This window comes from Leucoraja erinacea, chromosome 9 (genome assembly GCF_028641065.1).
Source record: "Leucoraja erinacea ecotype New England chromosome 9, Leri_hhj_1, whole genome shotgun sequence".
NCBI classification, from domain to species: Eukaryota; Metazoa; Chordata; class Chondrichthyes; order Rajiformes; family Rajidae; genus Leucoraja; species Leucoraja erinaceus.
The window spans coordinates 48,595,165-48,622,544 of NC_073385.1; the positions used below are offsets into that span (position 1 = coordinate 48,595,165).

At 37.6% G+C, this 27,380-nt stretch overlaps 1 protein-coding gene across 6 annotated transcripts in view; it reads right to left on the reverse strand.

Annotated features, from left to right (window-relative positions):
* The window catches only part of LOC129700352 (gephyrin), a 459,263-nt gene that overhangs the window by 185,641 nt on the left and 246,242 nt on the right, over positions 1–27,380 (reverse strand). For 5 of the 6 annotated variants that reach the window (XM_055640758.1, XM_055640762.1, XM_055640760.1 and 2 more), the window contains exons 5-9: positions 11,737–11,831; positions 9,286–9,352; positions 8,239–8,511; positions 7,983–8,138; positions 6,129–6,281 (exon numbers count right to left, since the gene is read on the reverse strand). In XM_055640758.1, coding sequence (XP_055496733.1) covers positions 6,129–6,281; positions 7,983–8,138; positions 8,239–8,511; positions 9,286–9,352; positions 11,737–11,831 — 744 coding nt within the window. The remainder of the gene's footprint in view (positions 1–6,128; positions 6,282–7,982; positions 8,139–8,238; positions 8,512–9,285; positions 9,353–11,736; positions 11,832–27,380) is intronic. The other variant, XM_055640759.1, reaches the window with a different exon arrangement.

Sequence of the window (27,380 nt, forward strand, 5' to 3'; positions counted from 1 at the left end):
CCATACACTCCACATTCAAACCATCATTTTACCCTTGTCATTATTGGCGTTTTTGAAAAGCACCCTCATTCTATACCTTATGGTTCTTGATCCTTCCAGCAAAGAGAATAAGTTCTCTCCACCTACTCTGTCTCGACCTTTTCATCACCTTACACACCATTGTCTGTCTCAACATTTTCTATTCCTAGAAAAGCAACCCCCCAGCTGATTAAAAGATGTTTAGCCAGGTAGAATTCTCATAAATAGTAGCTATCTCACTAATTAAAAGATGTTTAGCCAGGTACATAGATAGGAAAGGTTTAGAGGGATATGGGACAAACATGAACAGGTGCGACTAGTATAGATAATAATAATAATAATACATTTTATTTGCGGGCGCCTTTCAAAGTCTCAAGGACACCTTACAGAAATTAACAAGAGTAAAAAAACATATAATCGGAGTAAAATAAATAATAAAGACATCACCAATACACAAATTAAAGACAGAATTTGATCCAAAGACAAAAAGATCAAAAACACAATGTGAAGAGAGAGCAGCGGCAGCTAAACCGCGCGCCAGCGTACACTCTCCCTTCCGACAGCCATCTTGGACACAAGTCACTCTTCTAATATCAGTTAGCGCATTCACAGTGCAACTGTTTGATGGTTTGATATATACAGAGCAGCATCTTATGAGGTATTATGAAGAAAGTCTGACAGATGTTAATTAAGATCTGATTTAAAGCAGTGATTGCATAACAGTGCTACACAAATTGGTAAAGGACAACGATAACAACTGATTACAGTGACTATTGAGGTAAACAGCCAAAACTCCTATCCTTACCACGCTTCCTGCAGGCTCACAAACTCTGTAGCAAAAAGTAAAAATCTGCTGGGAACAGCTATTTGTCAATTAGATATTTCCCATTTATTTTAATTTAATTTTTCCTCCTGTTGTTTCTTTGAATGGTCAAAATAGAATTGAATTGAATGTAAATAAATGCATTCTGCCAAGTACAGGTTCTGGGGCAGCATGGTGGTGCAGTGGTAGAGTTGCTGCCTTACAGCGCCATAGACCCGGGTTTAATTTGGACTACAGGTGCTGTCTGTACGGACTTTGTACATTCTTTCTGTGACTACATGGGATTTCTCCAGGTGCACCAGTTTCCTTCCACATTTCAAAGACGTGCGAGTTTGTAGGTTAATTGTCTTCTGTAAATTGTCTTTAGTGCATCGGATAGAATTAGTGTGAATAGATGGTCGTGGTCAGCAGGACTTGGTGGGCCGAAGGGCCTGTTTCCATGCTGTATCTCTAAACAAAAGATGCCTGTGATATTCGGTAAATGATTATGTCTCCATTTATGTCTCCATTTTAAGGTGAGAGGGAGAAAGTTTAAAGGAGTTGCACAAGGGAAGTTTTTTAACACAGTCCCAGGTACACGCTTTCAGGGGAAGTGGTGGAAGCCAATACAAAAGCAAACGTTTAAGAGGCATTTAAACAGAAACATGAACAGGCAGGGAATAAAATGAAATAGAACATGGTGAAGCAGATGAGCTAATTTAAATAGGCCTGTTGCTGTACTGTAGTTTTGTATGTTCCATGCTCTGAAAGGCAACAAAGGCCTCCATTTTTGAAATATATATTTACTATACCAATAAAAGATGATAAAGATATATCATTTTTACAGCAAATACACTAATCTAAATGCTCTAAGTAAATAAATATAAAAATCATAAACATGTTTCATCCTGACAACGGATCTTATTAAAAAGTTGTATTCCAGACTAATTTGTCATGTTTCCTCAGACTTGATATTGCAAAAAGAATTGACAATAGTATTAAAGCTCTGTTTCTCAACAACATTCGATATGAGCAAATACTGGGGTTATTGAAAGTGATCTGTGAATTTTCTGAAATGGTCCCTGTCATTTAGTGAAACATTTCCTCACTTCCTTTACAGCTGAATGAAATCCTCCAAAATATGACAACAACAGCTTGAAATTTTCTAATATTCAAAAAGCAAACTTGGTGCTGCGGTCATTCCATAAATGAGAACTGTACATATTATAAGAGTCAGGAACCTTTCAATAATACCAGTGAAAGCATGAGCAGTCATTTTGAACTACTGTAAATGTCAGGAAACTTACCATGTAGAAAAATACTGAGAATCAGAAATTAACTGAATACATTTAATTATTTGCATCAACTCAATTAAATATATATTTTTTAAGCATCAAGGTCGTGACAGAATTAATCATGCTCTGTGTATACAACAAATTGTTTTTTTCTATTGCACTGAGATTCACATGGGGAATGTTGGGCAAAAATTGCCTGAAAAATAAAATTTGCAAGTGAGGTACAATTGGCAAGATTATTTCAAGCAAATTGATCCTAAAATTGCTAAATCATTGAATAACTATACAGATAGGAAAGGTTTAAAGGGATATGGGCCAAATGCAGCCAAGTGTGATTAGTCCAGAATGTCAACTTGGTCTGATGAAGGCCTGTTTTTGTGCTGTATAACTCTATGATTTTCAGTGACTCTATGACATACAGTAATCACCTCTGGCAAATGTACCAACACACCCTATATGGCAAATACTGGTAACCTCCACAGTAAATCAGTTCCTTTTGTAGAAGGAAGAAATATTACTTGGGATATTCACCTGTATGATTACATGAGATAGTTGCAAAGCAACATTCTGAAGCTGCATTTTCAATTAAAGAATGAGAAATAGATCTATGCATTTGATAAAGAAAATCGAAAGATGTGAAAGCACTTAGGAAAGACAAAAATATGTGCCTAACCCATACAGAATTTAATTGTCTGAACTTCATATCTGATGTTACAATGTGAGTATTAAACTTTGACATTTTTGAAATGCATACAGCATTTAAACAGTACAGTATTTATACAGTACATGCATCCAAGATGGCAGCGCTGCCTTAGCAGCTGTGCCTCGCCTGCAGTCAGTCTGTTTTTTTTCTTTTTTGTGTTGTTCTTTTGTCCTGTTTTAGTTAATTTTTGGTTTATTAGGTTGTGTATGTGTGTGGGTGGGGGAGAGAAACATGTTTTTGGTCTCTTCATCGGGGGGGATGCGACTTCTCTTGTCGTATCCCCCGTCTCTGTCTCTGCAGGACCATTTGCCGCCTATCGCCTTCAGTCTGACCCTTAAGCATCTGAGCAGGTGCTTAAGGGTCAGACTGATGATGCACAAATTATGATGTGCATTTGCTTATATTGCCTTTGCATACCAGAAATTTGCCGCCTATCGCCTTCAGTCTGACCCTTAAGCATCTGAGCAGGTGCTTAAGGGTCAGACTGATGCACAAATTATGATGTGCATTTCATAATTTTGACATGTTCTATTCCCTTACACAAATATTAAATTTTCTTCACTAAATCCTCTATACCATAAAATTTGCTTTAATCAATTTGGAACCAATTCTGTCAGTGAGTTTGAGAATTTTATAAATAACCATATTAAAACTGTCTTCAAGAAAACACCCTCACAAAGCATACTAAGCATTAACATGCTTTACAAATAAGCTATATTAAACCTTTGCTTTGTGTCTTGTCCCAAACTAACTTAGTTGGAAGAAAAAAATGATTACAGATAGTAAGTGTTGTCACTGTGGCTTTTTATATTGAGAGTAACTTTCTATGACCACTATGCATCTTTGAAGCACGCTATAAAATAACCCAGTTCCAGCTCTTAACACTGTAGAAAAATGCCACTGTTTTTGGAACTTGCATACATCACATATTTCAATTCCAATTGAAAGATCTACTGAGAGATTGACAGTGAGCTACATTAAATTAATTAAACCCTGTGCACGTGAAGAGGTCATGATGCAAAACAGGAACAGGATCAGCACAAGCTGCTTCTTAATTTGATTCAGTCTTTCCTGAGCCACTTGCAATGATTCATTTATATCAACAAAGTTTATTACTAGCAACTATATTTTTGTTGAAAAGCCAAAATAGTTATTTTGTGAGAATGAAGAGTTGCAATAAAAAAAATTCAATTTCATTTGCATATTCCTTTTATCTTGTCCTTTGCACAAAGATGTGACTGAAGGGGATATTTTAAAATGGTATCTATAACTACAGTATTAACTACAGCAAAAATGATCAAAGCGTGTATTTACTATATTTTTGAATATAAGCAATTGTCATTTATTTAATACCCATTTGGACACAGAAGTTTTTTTCACAACCTCGGTAGTCATATTGCATCATACACAAGTTTATATTTCTCTTTGGATCTGTGTTTTATATCTGGATTTTATATTCATATCACGGTTAGTCACACAGTAGAATCTATTTGTTACTTGATGAAGGGTGACACATTTAATTAAATGTTACTGAGTGCTGCTGTAAGGTTTGGTTATTATTAGTGCATTTTGCCTGAAGAATTGTGCCACCTGATTAATTCTCCCTTCACAGCAACTAAAAATACAAGTGAGATATAATACGTAAAGTTCAACAATAAGTCTTCCAAATGAATGAATCAATGCTTCAAGTAAGAATTAAAAATAGTGGAGTTTGTTACTTGGATTATTGCAAATTGAAAGTCAAGTAATTTAAATGAAAACAACAAAGTTATCAATTTGCTAAACGAACAGAATAGTTTAGAATAATTAGACAGTGACTCAATGAGTCAATCGTCGGCCTTGTTCTGTACATCTCTGCACAGGTTTAAATCTATACAGATTTAACACAATTAATCTGCTGTTCGATTCCTGGATGGCAACCAAGTGAGTCAACTTCTAATGATTTTCTTGACCAACTATAAAAATGCAATTAAGAAAAATCAGGCAGTCAATGGCACAAACTCTAGCTTCTCAACCTAATCCAGTGAAACATACTTATGCAATAGAAATAAAGTAGTCAATTGCAATGATCCATCAAGATTTTGGAGAAAGACAGCCTTCCCCCTTCAAGAACTCGGCATTAGTCCTGGATCAGCAATGGAAAGATTTTTGGAATTTGCGGCAATGAAGAAAGGCAATATTCATGCAAGAGATTTATAACTAAAAAACAGATAAATAATTCAAAATCCTGATATTACTTCATCAAAATTCATAATATAAACACGATCCACAATTTGTAAATCAAGTGAAGAAATAAAGCTTAGATTGTATAATTTATATATCTTTCACAAGTGAAAGTTGTAATGGAATACAAGGGTTTGTCCCAACTATTGAATATGAATGGATCCACCATCTATACACATAGTCCAAAAGAAAGAAAAAAAACAAGTAAATTAATTGAATCAAAAAACCTTTGTGACAACTGTTTACTGGTCAAATCAAAACCAGAAGTTCACGGAAATATGGTTTTGGAGTGTTAAAATACTCAACTGTAAAGGAGTCAGTCCTTTTTATCAATAAAGCAAGAAAAAGGAGTTTGCGAGAACACAAAATCTGTAGAGCCAGAATTTTCATAGCACATCAGACCAAACTGATTAGTGGTAAATTTTCCAGCAGGATTTTCTGGCAAGGTAGGGGTTTCATACCTCCTCATCAATAGTTGCAAACCTTGCTTATATGAACTCCATGACATCCTGTGCCACAATTCATTCTTTTTTTAATTAAGCACTCGCAGCTACATTTGTAGATTTATGTTATAAATTATTTCCTTGCAAATTATAATTGAATCAAATACACATTGCATCTAGGAAGTTGGAAGAGAACAAACTCGGTATAATTTGAAAACATTTGTTCTACACTTGAAATCCAAAGATATTGATTTACCAGCACTGTATTTCTTCAATGAATATGAAAATGAGTGATCTTAAAAATAAGATGTCTACATCTTATCAATAAAAATATACAGGATTGCCACTGTTATAATAGCTTGCTTGAGACTTATCAACATTTACCATAAAAGTCAAGTACTAATCTTTCTACTTTAAATAAAAATAAAGACACATTTTTGCAGCCTAACCAGGTGGTAAATTTGGATTAATGATATCTTGTAATGTTTAAAACAGACATTTCAATTTAGCTACAAAGCATTGTAGTCACGGCTCCTGTGGTAATCCTCACCAATGTTTTTGTTTGAGGAGCAGATATTCACTCATCAATTACTTAACCAAATTCAAGATTCAAATTCAAAAGGGTACTTCTAGTAATGACTTACTTTTGGTGTAGGGCAGGAAGCTGTAGACAGCCGCGATGTAGCTTGAGCTCGTGGCGATTCAGACGGAGTTGTGCTCAGCGATGCATTATCTCGTGGAAGCACTTGAACACCACGAGAAATTATCGAATCTGGGATCTGAAAGTATAACAAATGCTGAAGATAATAAATTACAAAAACTATTCCTTCACAGATCAATACATTTTTATATTAATCCACTTGAAGACTAATTTAATTTTAATTCACTTCTCACAGATGTTATTTCATTTCACTTTCAAACCAAGTTATAAATCGTAAATTTGAATCTAAAGCTGGAATATGTCTTAAATTAGCATTCTTTATTATCCAAGAAAATATTTACGCTGTTTGCCAATTCTTAACTTGCAAATGTAAATACGAAACAACATAAAATAGTAATAGACTTATCTCTAAGCAATTCTTCATGTTACAATTCTGAAATTACATATCTGTATAATTAAGCAACATTTTGATAACATGTAGTACCAGTATTACTAGTAGGATATTTCTTAATTTTATCAACACAAAATGTGTTACTACATATTTACAACACTAACAGGCAACAGTCTCAATAATTTCATACTTAACATTAATCATAAATCATATTAATTAAATGTTATAAATTGTATAAAACATTTATAATTATTACACTTATGGAAATCGATCACTTGCACTCAGATGGCAGGAATGATCACTTCTGCACAGTATGGTTTCCCAATGTTAGTTTTTAGTGACATGCATCAATCTTAAGCTGAATCTATTGATTAAAAATCTTTCATATAAATTATAAAGCAAAAAATAAAAAAATGTTGTGCAAACTGGATATTTTAACAAACTTCTAAAATTGAGTCTCCTCTGGGAGATTGAAAAATGTATGGTCAATGCAGGAATGATATAGCTATCAAAAAATAACAGCAATTGATTTGACTCAACTTCAGTTTCTCTAAGTAGGTTGGACCATCAAGAATAATTATATTAAAGCAAGCTTTATTACTTTATTTCCATTACTTCATTCCTGTTTCTTAAACCCAAGATGATTGTGAGCCCTTTTTGAAGGGTAAACGGCCACCTTCATCACGTTTCAGTTATATTGCAGCTTTTGAGGTAAAGCTGATGCACATTTTCCAAAAAGGTCTGGGAAATCTCAAAAGGCAATTTTAAAGGAAAACTGAAGAGCAACAAGATCTTATCAACTGCAATGTATAGTGCCCAGCAACATCAGATAAGTAGCTAAAAATCCAATTGATTTATCTCAACAGAATGATTCGGCTTTTCAATTTTACAATTATTTTCAATGCGAATCCAGATACACTAATAATTATTATAATTCAAAACTAATATCACCTTTAAATCTGCAAACAAACTTCACATTAGTGGAGTCTGTCAGTAAAAACAATTGCGGCAATATATGTTGCTCATAGGCACTGGGATCTTCAGGCCATAACTATTTCTCAACCACCTGTCTAATTCTAATTGAGCAATACTAGTCCTCAACATTTAACCCCACAAACTGTCCTGAAGGGAAGGTATTTAGTCATTTAATCAATCAGTGAAAAAGCACAAGGACATTTTATATCTAGTGCTTCGTGACAAATGAACAAAATGATTAACGAATGAGTCACATGATGTCAATGTGAACAATGGAAAAAAAAAATCACAATTATGCAGATACATAATTTGGTGAGAATACAACAGGAAGATGAACATCTTGAAACAGATCATCTAAATGGCTAAAATGGTCTAATTGAAACAATAAAATCAGTGCAAGTGGTTCATTTCCTCGCGAAGGACAACATATTGTCAGGTGTTTACTGTTAATGCCTCTTTGCTGTCTCTTACCGGCTCTCCTGCATTGATGGCAGAATGAGAGTGATGACCAATGAAACCAGGGACAGGTTTACCACCTTTAGCCATGACAGGAGCGGGACTGTGTACAAGTTGGAAGTTCTGATGTACAACACAACTATCAGCACTATGACAGGAAAACACAGGCAACTGGAGAAAAACAAGCAAAAATGATTTGATGGGTAACAATGAAATAGGTAGGATTGATTCTACATGTATGATTATCCCTATTCTGTGGGAAGTTTTTTACCTTAGCTGCTATGGCTGCTGCAGTGATATGTGAGGACGAACTCTCTTCAGTGGAAGCCACTCCACTGTCTTTCTTCTCTTCCTCCTCATCTTCACACTGAACACCTTTGTCTTCTGTCTGTTTGTGTGGGCTGGTGGTAGGAGGAGGAGACAGTGGTGGCGGAGGTGATGGAAGGTCCTCCAACTCATCATGAACCTCTTTCACTTTCACAACTGCATCTCGCAACAAGTCGATAGCATGAGGTAGGGCAGGTAATATAAACTGGAAGCATTCCTGCATGCAATTTAAAAGTCAAATGATAAACATTCAAGTAATATATAGTAGTCAGATAACACAAGTTTGTAGATATAAGTTCAATTAACTTAATTCAAAGTAATAACTGCAAAGGAAATCTTTTAAATAACCAAGTTTACCACACTCTACATACTGGATGACTTTATAAACCAGGCAAGAATCAATAAATTAATCAAGTGGGATAAATGTCTGTTACATTTGCTGTAATCACATGGATTTTGTCATTGATTTTCTTCTCATTATTGGTGGTAACGCTGCTGTATTCATGTTTGCAGCTTTTGAATGGGTATTTTGTCGACCACAGAAAATAGGAATCATTTGTTCAATTACGCATTGTATTTTTGTGGGACGCATAAAAACAAAGGACATTTTTCAAAGTACATTTCTGATATGGCATTTGCTGTTCTGAACAACATGATGCATAGAAATGATAGTTTTGCAACTCATCTTGACACAGCAGAATAGATATGGAATGAAACAGTTAATTATGTGTGCCAAAACAACAGGGACAAATGGAAATATGCTGCATTTTACATGGGAAGAAAAGGGAAGGTAACCATAAAAGAAGGCTTGACAAGAGTGAAACAACTTTAATTAACTGTGCACACAATAGAATCATAGTCAATCTAGAGAAGCCTTTGGGCCATCAACTATATTGAAAATCAAGTATCTATCTCTACCGATGCAAGTGTACTATATATTTAGCGTCATAATCTCCAATGCAATAACAATGAAAAAAAATGTAAGTCCTACCTGTGAACCTTTCTTGCTACCGGGCAGATTAATAATCAGAGTTTTACCCCTTATTCCACATACGGGTCTGACAATAGAAATATATTAATTGTAAGGGAATGCATAGTTTACATGCAATACAAAGTAACATTATCTGCAACTTAGTCACATCCATGAACACAATCTCCTTATTCTCATTAGTTTTTAATATATTTAAAATGTTCTTTGTGCTAAAATAATTGAAGAAACACAGATTGTTATATTAACTGGGTAGAACTCCAAACATCTAGAACCTTTGGTTGTGCCAAACTGGCAAGATTTTCAGGTCTCCTGAGGTATTATTTCCATTAACACCCCAACCCACTTTTAATTTTTTTCTTCAAAAAATGTTCACATAGTGGTGTCATAAATTTTTCAATGAATCAGGTGACTGCATAGAAACATAGAAAATAGGTGCAAGAGGAGGCCATTTGGCCCATTCATTGTGATCATGGCTGATCGTCCCCAATGAATAACCCGTGCCTGCCTTCTCCCCATATCCCTTGGTTCCACTAGCCCCTAGAGCTCTATCTAACTCTCTCTTAAATCCGTCCAGTGATTTGGCCTCCACTGCCCTCTGTGGAAAAAGGGAATTCCGCAAATTCACAACTCTCTGGGTGGAAATGTTTTTTCTCACCTCGGTCTTAAATGGCCTCCCCTTTATTCTAAGACTGTGGTCCCTGGTTGGGAACAATTTTCCTGCATCTAGCTTGTCCAGTCCTTTTATAATTTTATATGTTTCTATAAGATTCCCTCTCATCCTTCTAAACTCCAGTGAATACAAGCCTAATCTTATCAATCTTTCCTCATATGACAGTCCCGCCATCCCAGGGATCAATCTCGTGAACCTACGCTGCACTGCCTCAATCACAAGGATGTCCTTCCTCAAATTAGGAGACCAAAACTGTACACAATACTCCAGATGTGATCTTACCAGGGCTCTATACAACTGCAGCCCTATACAACTGCACTGCATAGGGAGCATAGGAAAGACAATACACTGATATAAGGAGTGTGGGAATGGGGCCACCCTGCGATTTTAAACAATCACGGGAATAGAGCTGCACAGAGTTCAAAAGGTGTTTGGAAAGAGTGCGCTAAAAGTAATGTTGAAATAGTGCTCTGGTAAGTTCATACGGATGTGGGAATAAAACTCCTATGAGTATAGAAGAAGCATGGGGGCGGGCATATAGCGAGTTTATAATGCTTTTTGGAACTAGGCATTTATGCAGTGATTTTTTTAATCTAAAAATGTTCGTTGATGCAATGGAACTAGATCACTACAGGCAGTCAATGTATACAGACCAAGATCCTTAATTCATATCTCAAGTTCAAGTTCAAGTGAGTTTATTGTCATGTTTCCTTGATAGGACAATGAAAGTCTTGCTTTGCTTCAGCACAACAGTTCATAGTAGGCATTGACTACAAAACAGATCAGTGTGTCCATATACCATTATATAAATATATACACACATTAATAAATAAACTGATAAAGTTCAAATACCAGATAATGGGCTATTAATGTTCATAGTTTTGTCCGAGCCAAGTTTAATAGCCTGATGGGGAAGTAGCTATTCCTGAACCTGGTTGTTGCAGTCTTCAGGCTCCTGTACCTTCTACCTGAAGGTAGCAGGGAGATGGGTGTGTGGCCAGGATGGTGTGGGTCCTTGATGATACTGCCAGCCTTTTTGAGGCAGCGACTGAGATAGATCCCCTCGATGGAAGGGAGGTCAGAGCCGATGATGGACTGGGCAGTGTTTACTGCTCTTTGTAGTCTTTTCCTCTCCAGGGCGCTCAAGTTGCGAACCAAGCCACGATGCAACCGGTCGGCATTCAAAGGACACAATTGTCCCAAAGGGGTTGCTCAGTTAAGTTTACCAAAGGAAAAGACTGCTATCTCATTTGCTTTACTAGAAAAGGATATAAAGACGCTCAGACTCAAGGACAGCTTCTTCCCCTTTGCTATCCGACTTCTGAACCAATCGCCTCTTTCACACGCCCTTCGTAGAAGTCCTGCCGCATTCTCTTCCTCTTAACTACCATATTCAAGTATTCTGGCATTTCACACCGCTTTCTTTGCACTACAGCACTTCAGATTTATATACGATTAATTTTATCATCAGAGATGGTTATCATTGTTTACTCTATCCACTTCTTGTGAACAAGGGCTTTCATTGCACACTGTTGTATATGAGAATAAAATAAACTATATTTGAATTAGTTGCCTAATAACTTGACTCCATAACATAAAATGTTTTTGAAAATAATTCTCCATCCCTGACTTTAATACATGTGTTTTAGTATGTTGCTACTTTAGGCAATCACAAAGGTAAGAGTATCAAGTTCACATTTACAAATTTGCTGTGTAATACATTTGCGTGAATAACATACAGGGATTTATAGTCAGAATTTGTATGACGTATGCTACCTTACCTGGACAACATCCCCAGAGGAGTGACATTCAAAGAACCCATTAGCATAGCCAGTGCCATTCCAGGAGCCTCTCTTTCTATAACCTCTTTAGTGGCCTAAAAGTAGAAATACAAAAGAAAAGATGATTAAATATCAAAAATTGGTATCAGATCATGCTTTTGACTGTAAAAAGCCACTCTTCCCCATCACCAGTTGCTATCCCCAAGATATTCTCTTTTTGCATCATAAACCTTATTTTGTATCCAAAGTGAAAAGATTGCTCATCTGAAAAAGACAAAATACTGCGGTTGCAGAGGATCTGAAACAAAAACAGAAAAGAGTGGAAACAGTCAGCAAGTCAGGGTGCATCTGTGGAGAGAACAGACAAATCAAAGCACAAAGATACTGTCAGTAATAAAATTTTAGAAAGTATAAAATAAGGGGAAAACAGCATGCCCTAAAGAATGCTAATCAAACTAACCCATCAGCATAGCCAAGACCATTGCAAAGCCTTGCCTTCTATCACTTCTTTAGTCATCTGGAATTAAAAACTATATTATTCTATAAAACAATTAAACATCCAAATTTGGTATTGAGTTGATATTTTAATTATCCAATAGTCAACACAATTTCCTATTTATTTCTCTTGTAAGTTCAGTTCATTTGACAAAAGGTGAAAACTTAATTAATTTGTCTGTTCTCCCTAAAGATGTATGCAATGGCAGATGGCTAGTGTCAGCAAGATGTACAAGCAAAAAGGCATGCAGAGCCAAAAAAGCACATATGGACTCATGTCTGAGTGTTTCCAGCATTTTCTGATTTAGCGCAACGCAAGAAATATTGAAGAATATAATTAAGATTCAGTACAATGGCTTCTACTGTAACCAGCTGACTCCATTAAATGCTGGGTTCAAACCTAGACTGATGAAACTTGGCCATAAATCTTTGGTATCTCTCAAAAGGTTGGTGCACAATTAGACATACTACATTCAAATGCCTGACTTTGAAACTCATGGTTGGTGCATGATGTGATTTATTAGGATGCTGCAAGGTCTGATGCCTGGGTTAAGCCAAAATGATGTGAGATTTATTCTGTGTCTAACTATGCAGCACAAACAGGACACTATCAATGTGTGGCTAATGAGGAAATCACCAACATCCATCGTCTCAGTGGAGTCAAATAATTCATTTATGCACACACAAAAAACTTTACAATAATGGAAGAACAAAGTTTTCAGCCACTTAATAAAGTTATAGTGATAGGTTTAGGAGTAGGGACGCTGAATTATCATTTGATGGTAGCAGTTAATTATTTGTAGAAAATTGCTTTTTCAAAATGCACAAATTTAAAAAATAGGTATGCGATTTCAATTGGAACTCTTGAGATTATACTTGGAGCATTTCTTTGCAGAGAAAATGCACTCCATTCATAATTCACTTTTACACTGAAATGTAGGAGAAATGCTTGTTTCCATTATGGAGGCTCCAAAACCATTGATTATAAATACAAAACAAATATTAATAAATCTAAAAAGGAATTCAGTTGAAACTTCTTAATCATGTATTCAAGAGAGAGTTAGATATAGCTCTTAGGGCTAACGGAATCAATGGATAAGGGAAGAAAACAAGAACGGTACTGATATTAGATGATCAGCCATGATCATATCGAATGGCAGTGCTGGCTCGAAGGGCCGAATGGCCTACTCCTGCATCTATTTTCTATGCTTATATGTTTCATGGAGTTTGAATTGAAAATTCATTCCAACATGGAATATTTGGGATAAATAAATACATTTAAAGGTAAGATACCAAAGTATATGATTGAGAAAAAGTTAGAAATGTGGAGGGGTGTAAAAAGAAGTTAAATGAAAGCTCCTGAGGAGCCTTAACACTGCCATAGATCAGCTAGGTTGAATGCCTTGTCTCTGTGCTTTGAAAATATTGTACAATCCTCAGAAATAAAAGCAGCATGATAATATACAGTGGAATTATAAAGAGGATACTTATCGTGGTTTGAAGCTATGGATACCAAGAGGGGACCATCTATTTGAAATGACGCTTTAGAAGATTAAGTTTGAATCAGTAAATTTTGCAGGAATCTCCATTCTGCAACATGCATTCGCCCACCACCATAATACGATCCAATAAAAGATTGCAAACTCCATACAGCAGACAAGGTTGATTCTTTGTAAGATTAAAAATTAAAATGAACTAAAATATGAAAGCCCATTTTAGCCCCGAAGCCAAAGAAAAATAAATTAAAGGAGAGGGATGAAGTTCAATGGTCAAAGACATAATTACGTAGAATACTGCACTTTCATTAATAATTTCAAGCATATCCTTGATACTGTAAAGAAAGCGAATGAAATGCCCTTGAGGGAATGAAAAATAAGATTTTTTTGCAAAATGGAGAGTGAAAACAGGAGTGATTAATGTGTTTAAAGTAATTTTGCTATTTTTAAGATTTTCTAAAAAAAATACTGCACTATTTTTTCCAAGTATGTGTAAATTGTACCTGTAAAAGCTGAACGTTTGTTTGCAAATACAGGGCAAGATGCTCTCTTCTTTGTTTTGTAACTGTGCTGGTTGTCTGGTTCATTTGAGAGGAATGAAATTAGTAAGTTTGACTGTGTTTGCAGCTCATACATAGTGGAAATTTGAGCATTTATTTAAGGATGTTCACCAAGAAAGACAAAATACATCTTTGTTCAAGAAATCAGACTTCGACTTTGATCTTACAAACCATCTTCATATTTTGCATTACATAAACTCTACATGTATTGTATGCTCACAAGAATTACAAACCATAGGGAACAACATACTAACATCTCACTGTGGTGTGGTAACAAATCGGTCGTCCCCATTTACTTTGTATATGGTGAATTGCACATATCTAGTAAAGGTGCCACAAAGAGTTAAGCGAGATGAAAACTTTTATAAGTAAAGAATCATTTAATATTGTTCTTCTTATGCATATGATGCTGGCGGTGAATTAACCATGCTAAAACAAAATGGGAGAAAAAAATCACAGTAGATCACAGGAAGCAAAGGAGTTAATGGTATCTCAACAGTCCCTCAAAAGGGTCTACAGTATCAGTCATCATAAGGATGCAAATTTCTAAATCTCTTTTATGCATTTTCTTTTGCAAGACGTTCCTCTTCTGTGGTGTTTGATTTGGGCTCATTTCTTTCATCCATCATTCCCAAGTTTGCTTGTTTCTGTTGCAGACTTATCATCTCACATATGTACTCAATTTCTGTTGAAAATAATATTTTAAAAGAACAGAGAAAATGTGGATTTTGAACTTCATTGGAGAGTTAAATAATGTAACCAATTTCTTTCTTGTCTCCTTTTCCCCTGACAGTTTGCTACCAAACAACTAAATAATTAACCACATTGTTACATTTACAACCTCATGAATCTGACGAACTTTCTGAAAATTCAACTTTCTTTTTAATAGTCCTTATGTTCATGAGCGGGTAGCATCATCTTTAATGTCTCGCTTTATACACGTTTAGCCACATTGTTCTCCTTCTCTCAACATGAAATACCTTGTAGGTTTGGTTTCCTATCTGCCCAATTCCTTGCCTGTAAATAGTTGTAAAATGTGGCCAGAATGTTTCCAGTTGAACACTGAAACCATCTGTTCAATCCAAATAACAATCATTGTTTTCCGCTCTGTGGTTACTCAATCAAGAGGTTTCAAGGAAATAATTGGCAATTGGATTTCAAGGAAATCATTGTTACATTATTTAACTATGCATCGAGGTTCAGAATTAGAGAGCATATTCACTGAAATGATTCCTGGAAATATAGGCTGAGACTATTAGGACTACCTTTCCCAGAAATCAAGGATGGGAGGACACAGGGAACAATATGCAGAATACCAGTGGGGAATGAGTGAAGTTTAATTTAATTTAGAGACTGTGTGGAAACAGGCCCTTCGGCCCACTGAGTCCGCACCAACCAATGATCGCCTGAACACGAGTTCTATCCTAAACACTAGGGACAAATGACAGAAGACGGTTAACCTATAAATTTACATGTCTTTGGAATGTTGGAGGAAACCGGAGCACCATGATAAAACCTATAGGAACCTTCTGACTCACCCAGAGGGAACAGGCAAACTCCATACAGACAGTACCCGTAGTCAGGATCAAACCCGGGTCTTTAGCATTGTAAGGCAGCAACTCCACTGCTGCGCCATTGTGCTGTCCTATTACATGCGGAAAAGGGTTTCCAACTTAAGAAGGCAAAGGTGATCAGTTCAGTTTGGAATAATGTGAAATGGAGAGGGGGTGGGCGGGGTGGAGGGGAATGATGTATGAAATAAGAGCCTCAGCATCTGAGGAAAACAGTGATGGCTATCAAAAAGCAGAATCGAGATACAAGAACCAATTTCAGCAGGGAATTCATGGAAGACAGAGTAGGACATCGAAGAGCAACGGAGACGAGGACCAATATGGTTAATAAGAAGTAAGGAGGGCAAATATTATACAATTACTAATTAATTAGCACATTAAATCAACACGTTAATTTCAGTTTAAACACCATATAGAAACAAGCTACGAACATTACTTTGGAATCTAAATTATGAGCGTATCGAAGCATCTCCCTGATCATCATGAATGTTATCCAGACAGCTAACAGGCATAACCAATCAGACATGCCTCTGAAGTCATTTTTCTAAGTTAGCTGAATTCAAATTGTGCTTAATGATTTTGTTGCAAGTTCAGCATGTTATTATTCAAAGACCAAAAAACTAAATTAGGTAGGCCCAGAACTCATGTCATCAACTCCTGCTTTTTCCAAAACAGCATGCTTCCTACTCATTACAACCAGTCACAATTGCACTATTCAATGGTTTGTCATCTTAATAGGTACCTAATTTTGTGGGTGACCAGAATTACTTGAAGCTCGTCAACATTAATTAAACCAGCCTGTATAGTGGATGCAGTGGTGTTCTGGAATTCATTTGGATATGCACAACTTTCAGAAATGACTCAACAGGTTTTTGACACCATAGTGGAAACATTGGTGGAGGAGGTGCAGAATGCCTGACTTTTTTCAGTGAGTCAGAAGGTTCCCCTGATAATTACTGTAAAGGCAGTGGGAGCAGAAAGAAGTGGAGCTCAACACCTAAAGAAATGAATTCAATGCTACGTAAAGTTCAAATATCTTACATATGTCCCAGGGCCAGGGAATGCATCTTTCTTCCAATGCATTAAATCCAGCATTAGCCTTACATACTGCACCTCATATTCAACTATGTTATCAATCATGACTTGTGCCTAAAATTCACATGCTACACGGCACCCTCTCACACATTTCATTGCAGCAAGCCACACATTCACATCTCACACCTTGTACATACTGCCAACTATTCAATTATATCAAACACATCAACAAAACTGTAAACTAAAGAGCACTATTTTTGTTTACATGTCAATTAGCAGGGAGCTAAATACAGAAAGATTGTCAACAATATCACTTGCGAAGACAAACAGATATAAATCTACTCCAAGAAAGACTTAAAATCCAATTTGTACGTTGGTTGAATTCAAATTGTACCATAAACATTATGTGGCAGTTCCAGGATACTGCAGCACGTTCAGCATGCTGCTGCTTAATGAAACAGCTGAAAGGATAGTGTGAAGGTAAAGGAATGGCCCAAAGGGAAATTAGTGATCTCAGAATGGTTGTACAAGGAAGGCGCAGCTCATGAAAACTTATAAAAATAAAATGTGGAAACGCTCAGCAGGTCAGGTAACAGCTGTGGGAAAAAAAAATGTTCATGTTTCAGGTCTGAGACTTTGCCATTAAAGGAGAGAGAAGCTGATGGACAGTGTTGAAGGAACTAGAGCAGTCAAAAAGGTGGCTTCAGAGAGGGAAGGTTGCACGAGACAGCATCGAGATGAAAGCGGAATGCAAAAACAAAATGGTCGTGGTTGGATTGGGTGTAGTCAGCAGGATAGATCCAAACTGGGACTATAGCAGGCTCTGTCGCCTGTTTAGTACTGGAGTTAAAGAAACGACACAAGGATGGAAAAGGACTTGAGTGAGAGGAGGAACTTCTCAGAATCCAAACATGAACTAACAATGCAGACCTACCACTGGCTCATTAAATGGAGTTCATCTATTTTCATACTGTTTCTCACTATATTCCTTTACAATTATACCACATAATTATTCCAAGCAATTATTCTGCACCTTTTTGAATAAAATGAAATAACCAATTTCGGATCAATGTGTTAGCAAATTGATGCAACATGGATGTTGATACATGTTTAGAATGACTGAGACTGTTCCTACATTCTATATTAATAGATCAATCTTTCAACCTAATTTTCATTGTCTTATTTCAAACAGGAGTTGTTTTTTGAGTGATTGATTCTACTCTGCCACAAAACATAATATCCCATAACAATTACAAGTACTAAGGATGGAATAATTTAGACTTTTTCGAGCAAGGCTGCACTGGAAGTTCTTGGGGTTGTTATGGTTCAATTGACATGCCCAGCATCTCAGAATGACCAAAAGACATAGAAAAATGCAAAAGGCATGTTGGTGAAAAAAATATATTGTATACAATCCAGCCAATCAGAGGTTTTAATTGGGAAACTGTTGGGCATTTAATAGAAAATATTTTTCAATGCTACGGGGAAAGATTGGGAGAGGGAAAATGGGACTGAATTGTTGAATTTTCAGTTAAAGACTCTGATCTTATATATGTTAATAGTGTCACTGTGAAATGTAATCAATAATCCAACACTGTTAGAAATAATTCTGTCCATAAAGGCATTGTTCAGTTTCAGCACACTATGAACATCTGACTCAGTGGAACATGCAGGCATCAGTAAATCACCAAAGGAAACACAATTAGTTTTATCCCTGAGCAATAATTCAAACATTTGCAGACCTTTCACTAATGCACACAGTTGGCTCACAGTAATTATAAAGCTTTAGTGTTGACAGAGTGGAGATCTTTTGAGATTAAGAAAACATGCATAACACAGACAAGTCTGATGAATTTATCAGATTTAAAGGCACTTTTTAAAGCAATTAGATCAAAGTCTATATAAATTACATCTGAATGATGTCAATTAAACAATTTGTTTCAAAAACAATTGCTGTTTTGTACTAAGTAATATTCTTGACACAAGTGCCTTTTAAAACCAAGGGTAAAATATCAGATGAGAATTACAGAAGCAGGGAAGGAAGCCAAATGGCCAATCTAATCTCTACATTTTCTTTGAAATGGAGATTCAATTAGTTCTACTCCCCTGCCTTTGCCCCATGATCTTCTAAACATTTACGGAGCAAGAGAATGCAGATGCTGGAAGTCCTCATGCAGGGTATCAACCCGTAATGTGGACTATCACTTTGCCTCCACAGAAGCTGCTTGTTCCCCGAGTTCCTGCGGCAGTTTGCTATTTACGAAAGAAATCCATCCTTTGATGTTTTGAAGTCAAGGACACAACAACTGAGCCAAATCATTCTCATCTTATTTCTGGTTCTTTTATCAGTTACTTTAAATCTGTGTCCATTGCCATTGATTCATCTACTTCTGGATATATTTGCTCTTATGTAGTCCATTAAAACACTTCATTATTTAGATGAGAATTAATGCAGTGGACCAAACGGCCTCTTACGGGGTAAATTTTTACGGTGTTAATCATTTCTAGATAACATTTCCCTCATACCTCTTTACCCCAAGAACAAATCCAGCTTCACTAACCCCAAATGATGTCCCTCACCAAATTACAATTCCAGCAAATCTTCTTCAACACCTCCAAAGACTAAACTCATAAAATGTGACAAGAAGATAAAAAATGAAAGCAGAAGTGTGCCAGATGGTCCTGTGCATCTGTTCTGTCATTCAATAAAATCATGGCTGATCTTATACCTTAGTTCATTCCCCACACTATTTCCAGGTCCTTAACATGCAAATAGAGCACAACGGCAAAGCCTTATGAATTTATTCCTACTGAGTTCCTGATTTTACTTGTGCCGCTTACTAGTTTATCAGATTCCAGAACCTACACCAAAGGTGAATGGAAATCTGAGACAATCTCAAGTCTGCATGTTAAAGTCTCTGGAATTGTAGGACTCAGTTCTTCAATATTGGCAAATGATTTTGATTTAAGTAAACAGATTGTAATAATTACCAGGCATAAAGTACAATTCTATATTCAAACACAGCAGTAATCTATTTACATTGGAATTACAAATTATGTTTTATAAAATATCTTTTCATTACTTAACACATTTAAAGAACTAATTTTGCATAAAAGCAAGCAAACAAGGTTGATTTCTTCTGCCAGCCCAAACACATAAGATTCAGGTTTAAATATTATGTTTAAAAACATTAACAAGAATATTGAAAAATCATTAGATCTTGGAATTAATAAGAAATCACATTGATTAGTTTAGGTTGAAATATTAATTGTGTTAAAAATCTGAAACATAGAATAAAATAATTACCTACTTACATGCAAATATATAATTAAGGAATTTGTTATCAAATGAAGATTTGCAGTACATTATGCAACTATCCTTTATATGCAATGATGGAGAAAAATGAAGTCTCTACTTTCTAAGATGATGCCTTTTTCTATACTACATTAAAATGCTTCAGAACTTGAGGCCTCTTTTTGACATGATTTCTTATGAAGATTACAACAAAACGATCAATATAAAGAATAAAACATCTTGATGGCAGAAGAGCTCTGAATCAATACTAATCAAAAATCTGTTTTGGATAACAGAGATTTAATCAGACATCTTCAGTTTTTTTCTTGCACCATTAATCCCACTGCCAATAGACTATCCAATTTATGGTTTAATTTAGGTTAATGATCATCATTATGCCATCAGTGAGTCACCAACTTAATCAACGTTTTAAAAAAGACCAGCTGGATATGCATCTATGGGGAGCACAAGAGTTAATTCCGTTAGCAAATTTTAAATTCTCTTTTAAAGTACATGTTTCATCCATGACTGCTCACTCACTAACTATCTGTCAACTTGGGAGAATTCCACTCAGCCTGACATAAGAAAAGGCATAAAAGCCACCAAATTCTTATTGCTTTTTTCCTCACTGCCTCTGATATAATATATTAGGTATGTTACAAAACCTACCTGAATCGTGGCTGAGCATCTGCCCTACCCCGTGTGCGCGATTTTGGCGCTGTTTAGAGGGGGCGGGTTTAAAACGCGATTTTTACTAGGCAGTTGCAATCGAAAATGTTCAGCCTAGTAAATCATTAACGGAAAATCGCTGAAAGACCCCGTCGCAAAAGGTATTATTAGTTTTTATGGCCTTGTATAATAGTTATAGTAGTTTAAAAATCACTCTCTCAACCCGCAACCTCTCGCAGCCCCAGGGTTTTATAAAGCAAACAATTAAAGGTATGTACCTTATTTTTACATTAAATGGGTCTTGTATAGAACCCTGTATATAAAGTTTTCTATAGTGAGTAGTTCATTTTGGGCTCTTTATATCCCGCAGTATTTGTCTGGGCATTTGAGGGCACAAATCCAGCGCAATGTGAACGTTCTAAACCAGCGCGTTCACAGGAACCCACTAGAAAGCTGATTTAAATTGACTTTAATTTACAGCAATTGAACACTAAATTCCTTGAATTTGGCCTATAAATTGATGTAAATGAAATTTAAAAATCATGTTTTATTGTGAATTATTTGTGAATATTATTTGGACACTTAGGCTATTTAAAAATGTTAATCATTTATTAAGAAATGGATAGATGTTTAGATCTAGTAATTGAAGTTTAAAATTAGCTACAATTGGGTAACTAACTAATTATATGCTTTAATTTCAGGTCATCCAAGTAAGATTATTTTATATTTGTTTCAGAATGCTTCAATCTATGATAACTGAAAATTTCATTCAGTTCTCTTAATTTTTAAGAAGGTTATGGGCTTTTGACTGTCCACGATCACAGCTTTTTTTATTATGTCCATAGAAAATCAATAGGGAACAAGATGCTAATTTCCGAGTATGAAAATGGCCATAACTTTTTTATTACTTGAGATATGAAAGTGAATTAGGTGGCAAATTAAACTTATTGTTATGCTTTATCTGATGGGATAAATTGCAGACTTGATTGTTTAAATCTCAAAATTTTGTAACATTGCTAAATATATTGTCTCAGGTAACATGTATTACAATAAACCCAGAGGAAAACACTGACTCAAGAGGATTGAGTCGATTTTTTTATCACTGTCATGGGATTGTGCAATGGTAGTCCTCATGATTTAGTCTTGGTAAATACACAGATGACACCACTGTGGGGTCTGAATCACAAACAATGAAAAGAGTACAAGAAGGAGATAGCAAACTTAGTGACATAGTGTCAGGATATTAATCTCTCCCTCAATGTCAGCAAGACAAAGCAGCTAGTTATAGATTTCAAGAAACGGTGTGGAGTACATGCCCCAATCAGAATTAATGGCGCAATGTGGAAATGGTTGAGAACTTCAAGTTCCTTGGCATTAATCTGTCATGGACCAATCACTTTGACGCGATAGCCAAGACGGCATACCAACAACTCTCCTTCCTGAGGAGACTGAGGAAATTCAGCATGACTCCAGGGACTCTTACTAACTTCTACACATCATAGAAAGCATGCTGTTGGGTTGCATCAGAGTTTGGTTTTGGAACAGCTCTACCCAAGTCTGGAAGAAATTGCAGGGAGTTGTGGATGTAGCTCAATCCATCACATAGATTAGACTTCCCACCATTAACTCCATCTACACTTCACGCTGCCTCGATAAGCAGCCAACATAATCTAAGACATGTCCCATCCTGGTCATTCCTACTTCTCCCTGGTCTCATCTGGCAAAAGGTATAGAAGCTTGAAAACACACACCACCAGACTCAGGAACATCTTCTTTAATTCTGTTATCAGGCTTCAAGACAGTTCTTCCAGAAGCTGGGATACTGATGGATTCACCACTACCCCCTTGTGAACATTGGACTTTGTCTGTGGAATTCATGCCCTATAATGCTGAGAACTATATTCTGCACTCTGTATCTTCCCCTTTGCTCTATCAATTGTTGAGTTTGACATAGAGTCATAGAGTTATCCAGTGTGGAAACAGGCTCTTCGGCCCAACTCGCCCACACCGGCCAACAATGCCCCAGCTACCCTAGTCCCACTTGCCTGCGTTTGGTCCATAACCCTCCAAACCTGTCCTATCCATGTACCTGTCCAACTGTTTCTTAAACGATGGGATAGTCGCAGCCTCAACTATCTTGACTCAACTGGCAGCTTGTTCCATACACCCACCACTATCTGTGTGAAAAAATTTACCCCTCTGATTCCAATTAATCTTTTCCCCTTCACCTTGAACCTATGTCCTCTGGTCCTCGATTCCCCTACTCTGGGCAAAAGACTCTGTGCAACTGCCCGATCTATTCCTCTCATGATTTTGTATACTTCTATAAAATCTCCCCTCATCCTCCTACGCTCCATGGAATAGAGACCCAGCATATTCAACCTCTCCCCATAGCTCACACCCTCCAATCCTGGCAACATCCTCGTAAATCTTTTCTGAACCCTTTCAAACTAGACAATATCTTTACTATAACATGGTGTCCAGAACTAAACACAATATTCTAAATGCGGTCTCACCAACGTCTTATACAACTGCAACAAAATATGCAGATAAAAACTTCAATACACAGCTTTATGCAAATACAGGTGCACAACCTTTTATCCGAAAGCCTTGGGACCAGACACTTGTCGGATTTCGGACATTTTCGGATTTCAGAATGGAAGATTTTTAGCGTAGATTAGGTAGGTAGCGCGGGCGGCTTGAAAAGTCTGGAGCTGCTGCCTCCTCCCGGGTGACCGGGAGACTCATTGCATAAATGTTAGTCAGTTAGTTTGGAGGGATTTTATGTGGTGGTGGTGGAGTCGGGGTGAAGGGGGAAACTTTAATTCTTAGTCCCCTACCTGGTCGGCGACTCCCAACCTCGCGGAGCTGGGGGCTCCGTCCGGCCGCGGGCGGCGCCGGTTGTAGCTCCGACCCCGGCAACTCTACCCCTGGCTGCGAGGCGCTCCAAATCCAGCGCCGCCCGCGGTCGGACGTCCCAGCTCCGGGAATGTCGGGAGTCGGCAGCGTCGCAGCGCTGGGATACCAGCGGGGAGCGGGCAATGCCTTACCGGGTCGCCGTGCGGCAAGCTCCGGAACGCTGTGGCCGCCGACACACAACATCGCGGAGCGTCGCTGGATTTGGAGCCGCGGAGTTGGGGGCTCTGTCCGTCCGGCCGCGGGCGGCGCCGGTTGGAGCTCCAACCCCGGCAACTCTACCCCTGACTGCGCGGCTCCAAATCCAGCGACGCTCCGCGATGTTGTGTGTCGGCGGCCACAGCGCTCCGGAGCTTGCCGCACGGCGACCCGGTAAGGCATTGCCCGCTCCCCGCTGGTTTCCCAGCGCTGCGACGCTGCCGACTCCCGACATTTGCGGAGCTGGGGCGTCCGGCCGCGGGTCGCGCTGGATTTGGAGCGCCTCGCAGCCAGGGGTAGAGTTGCCGGGGTCGGAGCTACAACTGGCGCCGCCCGCAGCCCCACCGGCCTCAGCGCTGCGGAGCTTACTGCACGGCGACCCGGTAAGTCATTGACCGCTCCCCGCCTCTCCGACCAGGTAGGGGACTAAGAATTAAAGTTTACCCCTTCACCCCCCCTTCACATAAAAGCCCTCCAAACTAACTGACTAACATTTAAGCAATGATTTACAGATGTTTAAGCGTCTCCCGGTCTCCAGGGAGGAGGCAGCCGCTACAGTAGTACAGACCTGGGTTAACCGTGGGTCGTTTTGGGTCAAGTTTGGCGCCAAACGCGAGCTTTGGTGCGCAGACGACATCTGGAAAAAATGGCCGGTTTTCGGAGCTTTTCGGTTTCTGGAACACCGGATAAAAGGTTGTGCACCTGTATGCAGAATCAAACTGCTACTTTTGTAAATTCTTCACTAAATTGAAAAAATGCAACAATGGTCAACATTTTTGGTTAAAAGGTTGAAACTTAAAAAGCAGAATGTGGTTAAATACATTTGCTGAATCGTGTATGTCATCATTAAAGATTAATGAACTTTGTCATTTTCCACCTTCAAACAATAATTTATCTGCATTTGATTCTGAGCTGCATTTCTGATTAATAAATTCTCTCTTAAAGTGTTGTACATTGTTAATCACAATTCATTTGCTGCACTCAGGTTTGTGTTCTCTCATTTTCAGGCTTTTATGAAAAAAATTAAATTGTAGAGTGGAACAGAGGGACTTTAGTGTGCAGTTAAGTAGTGTAACCAAATAAGGCCATGGGAAAAATAAATTGGAATTGTGGTTTGCATTTGGTATAAGATGCAGATGTGGAAGGGTTGGAGGGTGGTGGTGATATGAAATCTGTACATGATTTAGCTCAAAGAATAAGTTTAGTTGAGGGAAGGCAGTTTGAAAGACAGGTTTTAATAGAAGTGTGTTTTAAAAAAACATTTGATTGAAGAATGAGGGGAACAAAATACAATAATAATTAATCCAAAGTAGAAAAGCAGGGAAATCAATTTACAGAAACATTGCAAAGATTGAACAAGAGAACTTAGAAGTATAAAAAGAGAGTGTGTGCACATGGATGCCAGGAGTTTCCACCAGCGGCAGACCCTTGCTTGATTTTTGACATTGGTAATGTGGGAGGCATGGGGATGAGGCCAAAGTAAGTCAATAAAAGATTGCAAAGTGGCATTCGAGAGGCAGAAGGGGTCAACTGTCTTGGTCTAATTCAAACTGCAATTACTTGAAAATTATGAAAAAAAAAATAGGAGAGTGGTAAAAGCATGCTTTGATTTAAATGCCACTCAAAATTAAGCAATAAATTTATGGCTGGGTAAAAACGGAAATTCTAGCAACGCTTATTTATTTATTTATTCGTTTTTTGGCAAGGTCAGTATTTATTGCCCAAGCCTTATTGCTCTTAAGAAAACTGTTGTACGCCACCTTCATGAACTGCTACAGTTCTAGGATTTAGACCCAATGATGAAGAAGGTCTGCTGATGCATTTCTCAATCAGAATGATGTGCAACTTGAAGGGGAATATGAAGGCCGATGGTGTTCCTGTCCACTTACTTTCCTTGTCCTTGGTGGTGGAACTTGTGGGTGTGGAGATGATGTTTGAAGTAACCCAGTTGAATAACTACAGAGAATTTTGCAGTTCTGCAGAGGCAGAGTGACATGGTGAAATGAATTAATGTTGACGGAGATGGATGAGGTGCTAATCATGATGACTGCCTTGCCTTGGATAGTGGTAGGCTTCTTGAGCATTAATGGAGCTGTGACTGGCAAGTATTTCATCCTGACTTGTGGCTTGATATAATGTATTGTCTCTGTTATCATGTACTGGAAAAATCCAATAAAGCCCCTTGGGAAGTCTTTTGGTACCAGGAAGTGAATCAAGCTGCAGGATACCCAGCATCTGACCTGCTCTTCAAGTTACAGTATTTAAATGGCTGGTCATGTTGCATTTCTGGTCAGTGATGAACTCCCGACATGATGCTGATGATCGGTGACATGGTGATAGTAATGGAAAGGATAAGTGGAGATGCTCAATGCCTGACACACAATAGACTGCAAATGTTAGAACCTGGAGCAAGAAACAAACTGCTGGAGGAATACAGGAAGTCAGGCAGCATCAGTGAGGGGAAATAGACAGGCAACGTTTTGGGTCAGGACCCATCTTCAGACTGATGCCTGATTCTCCTGCACGAATGCTACCTGACTCTTAAGAGATCTGAAGCGAAGTGAACCGTGTCAAATTCAGAGTGAGAATTAACGCATTGAATGCATTGTCAATGACACCCTCCAACAATAGCATAATGATTGCTTGAAGGCTACTGAATTGGAACTGTACTATTTTTTTGTGTTCAGGGCAAACCTTGGCAGTTTGCCACTTTGTTGGAGAGACGCCCATGTTGTAACTATATTGGAACGGCATGATTAGAGGTATGATAGCATTCAGTACTACATTTGAGACGTTGGCCTTATCCCATATTATTCTCTGTTATCATTTGGTTTCGTGTGGAGTGAATCAAATTGGCTGAAAGCTGGCTTCTGGCTGAACATGATTTTAAATGCTTCAATCCTGTTTATACCACTCACATGCTGTGCCACACCATCATGGAAAATGGGATTTTTTATTTTGAGTCTCCTTATCCTGTAAAATGTTTGATTGTTCAACAAGCACAATAGAAAATAACCGTCCAGAAATGAATGCCCGATTTGTTCTGCTAAACATGGGGAAATGTTGCCGCAGCTCATTGCATTGTTTAATAGGCACTATTATGTATCATGTTCAGCATTTTTTTAGGGGTGAATTTTTAAGCTGAGGGAAGCAGGCCACAGCATGACCAATGATGGGAATTCTATAATTAAAGAGCCCAGACATGGTTTCTTAATACAATGTTTGGAAATTAATCTTACATCCTATGTCATAAATCGTTGGAATATACCTTGAGAATAATAAATTAGGGTTTTGAACAAAAGTATTTCATACAAAATAATATGTAGGCTCCAATGAAGAAATCTTGCTCAATCCCCCATCCCACTACAAGAAACAGCTCATTGTACTTTTCCATTAATTACTGAATATA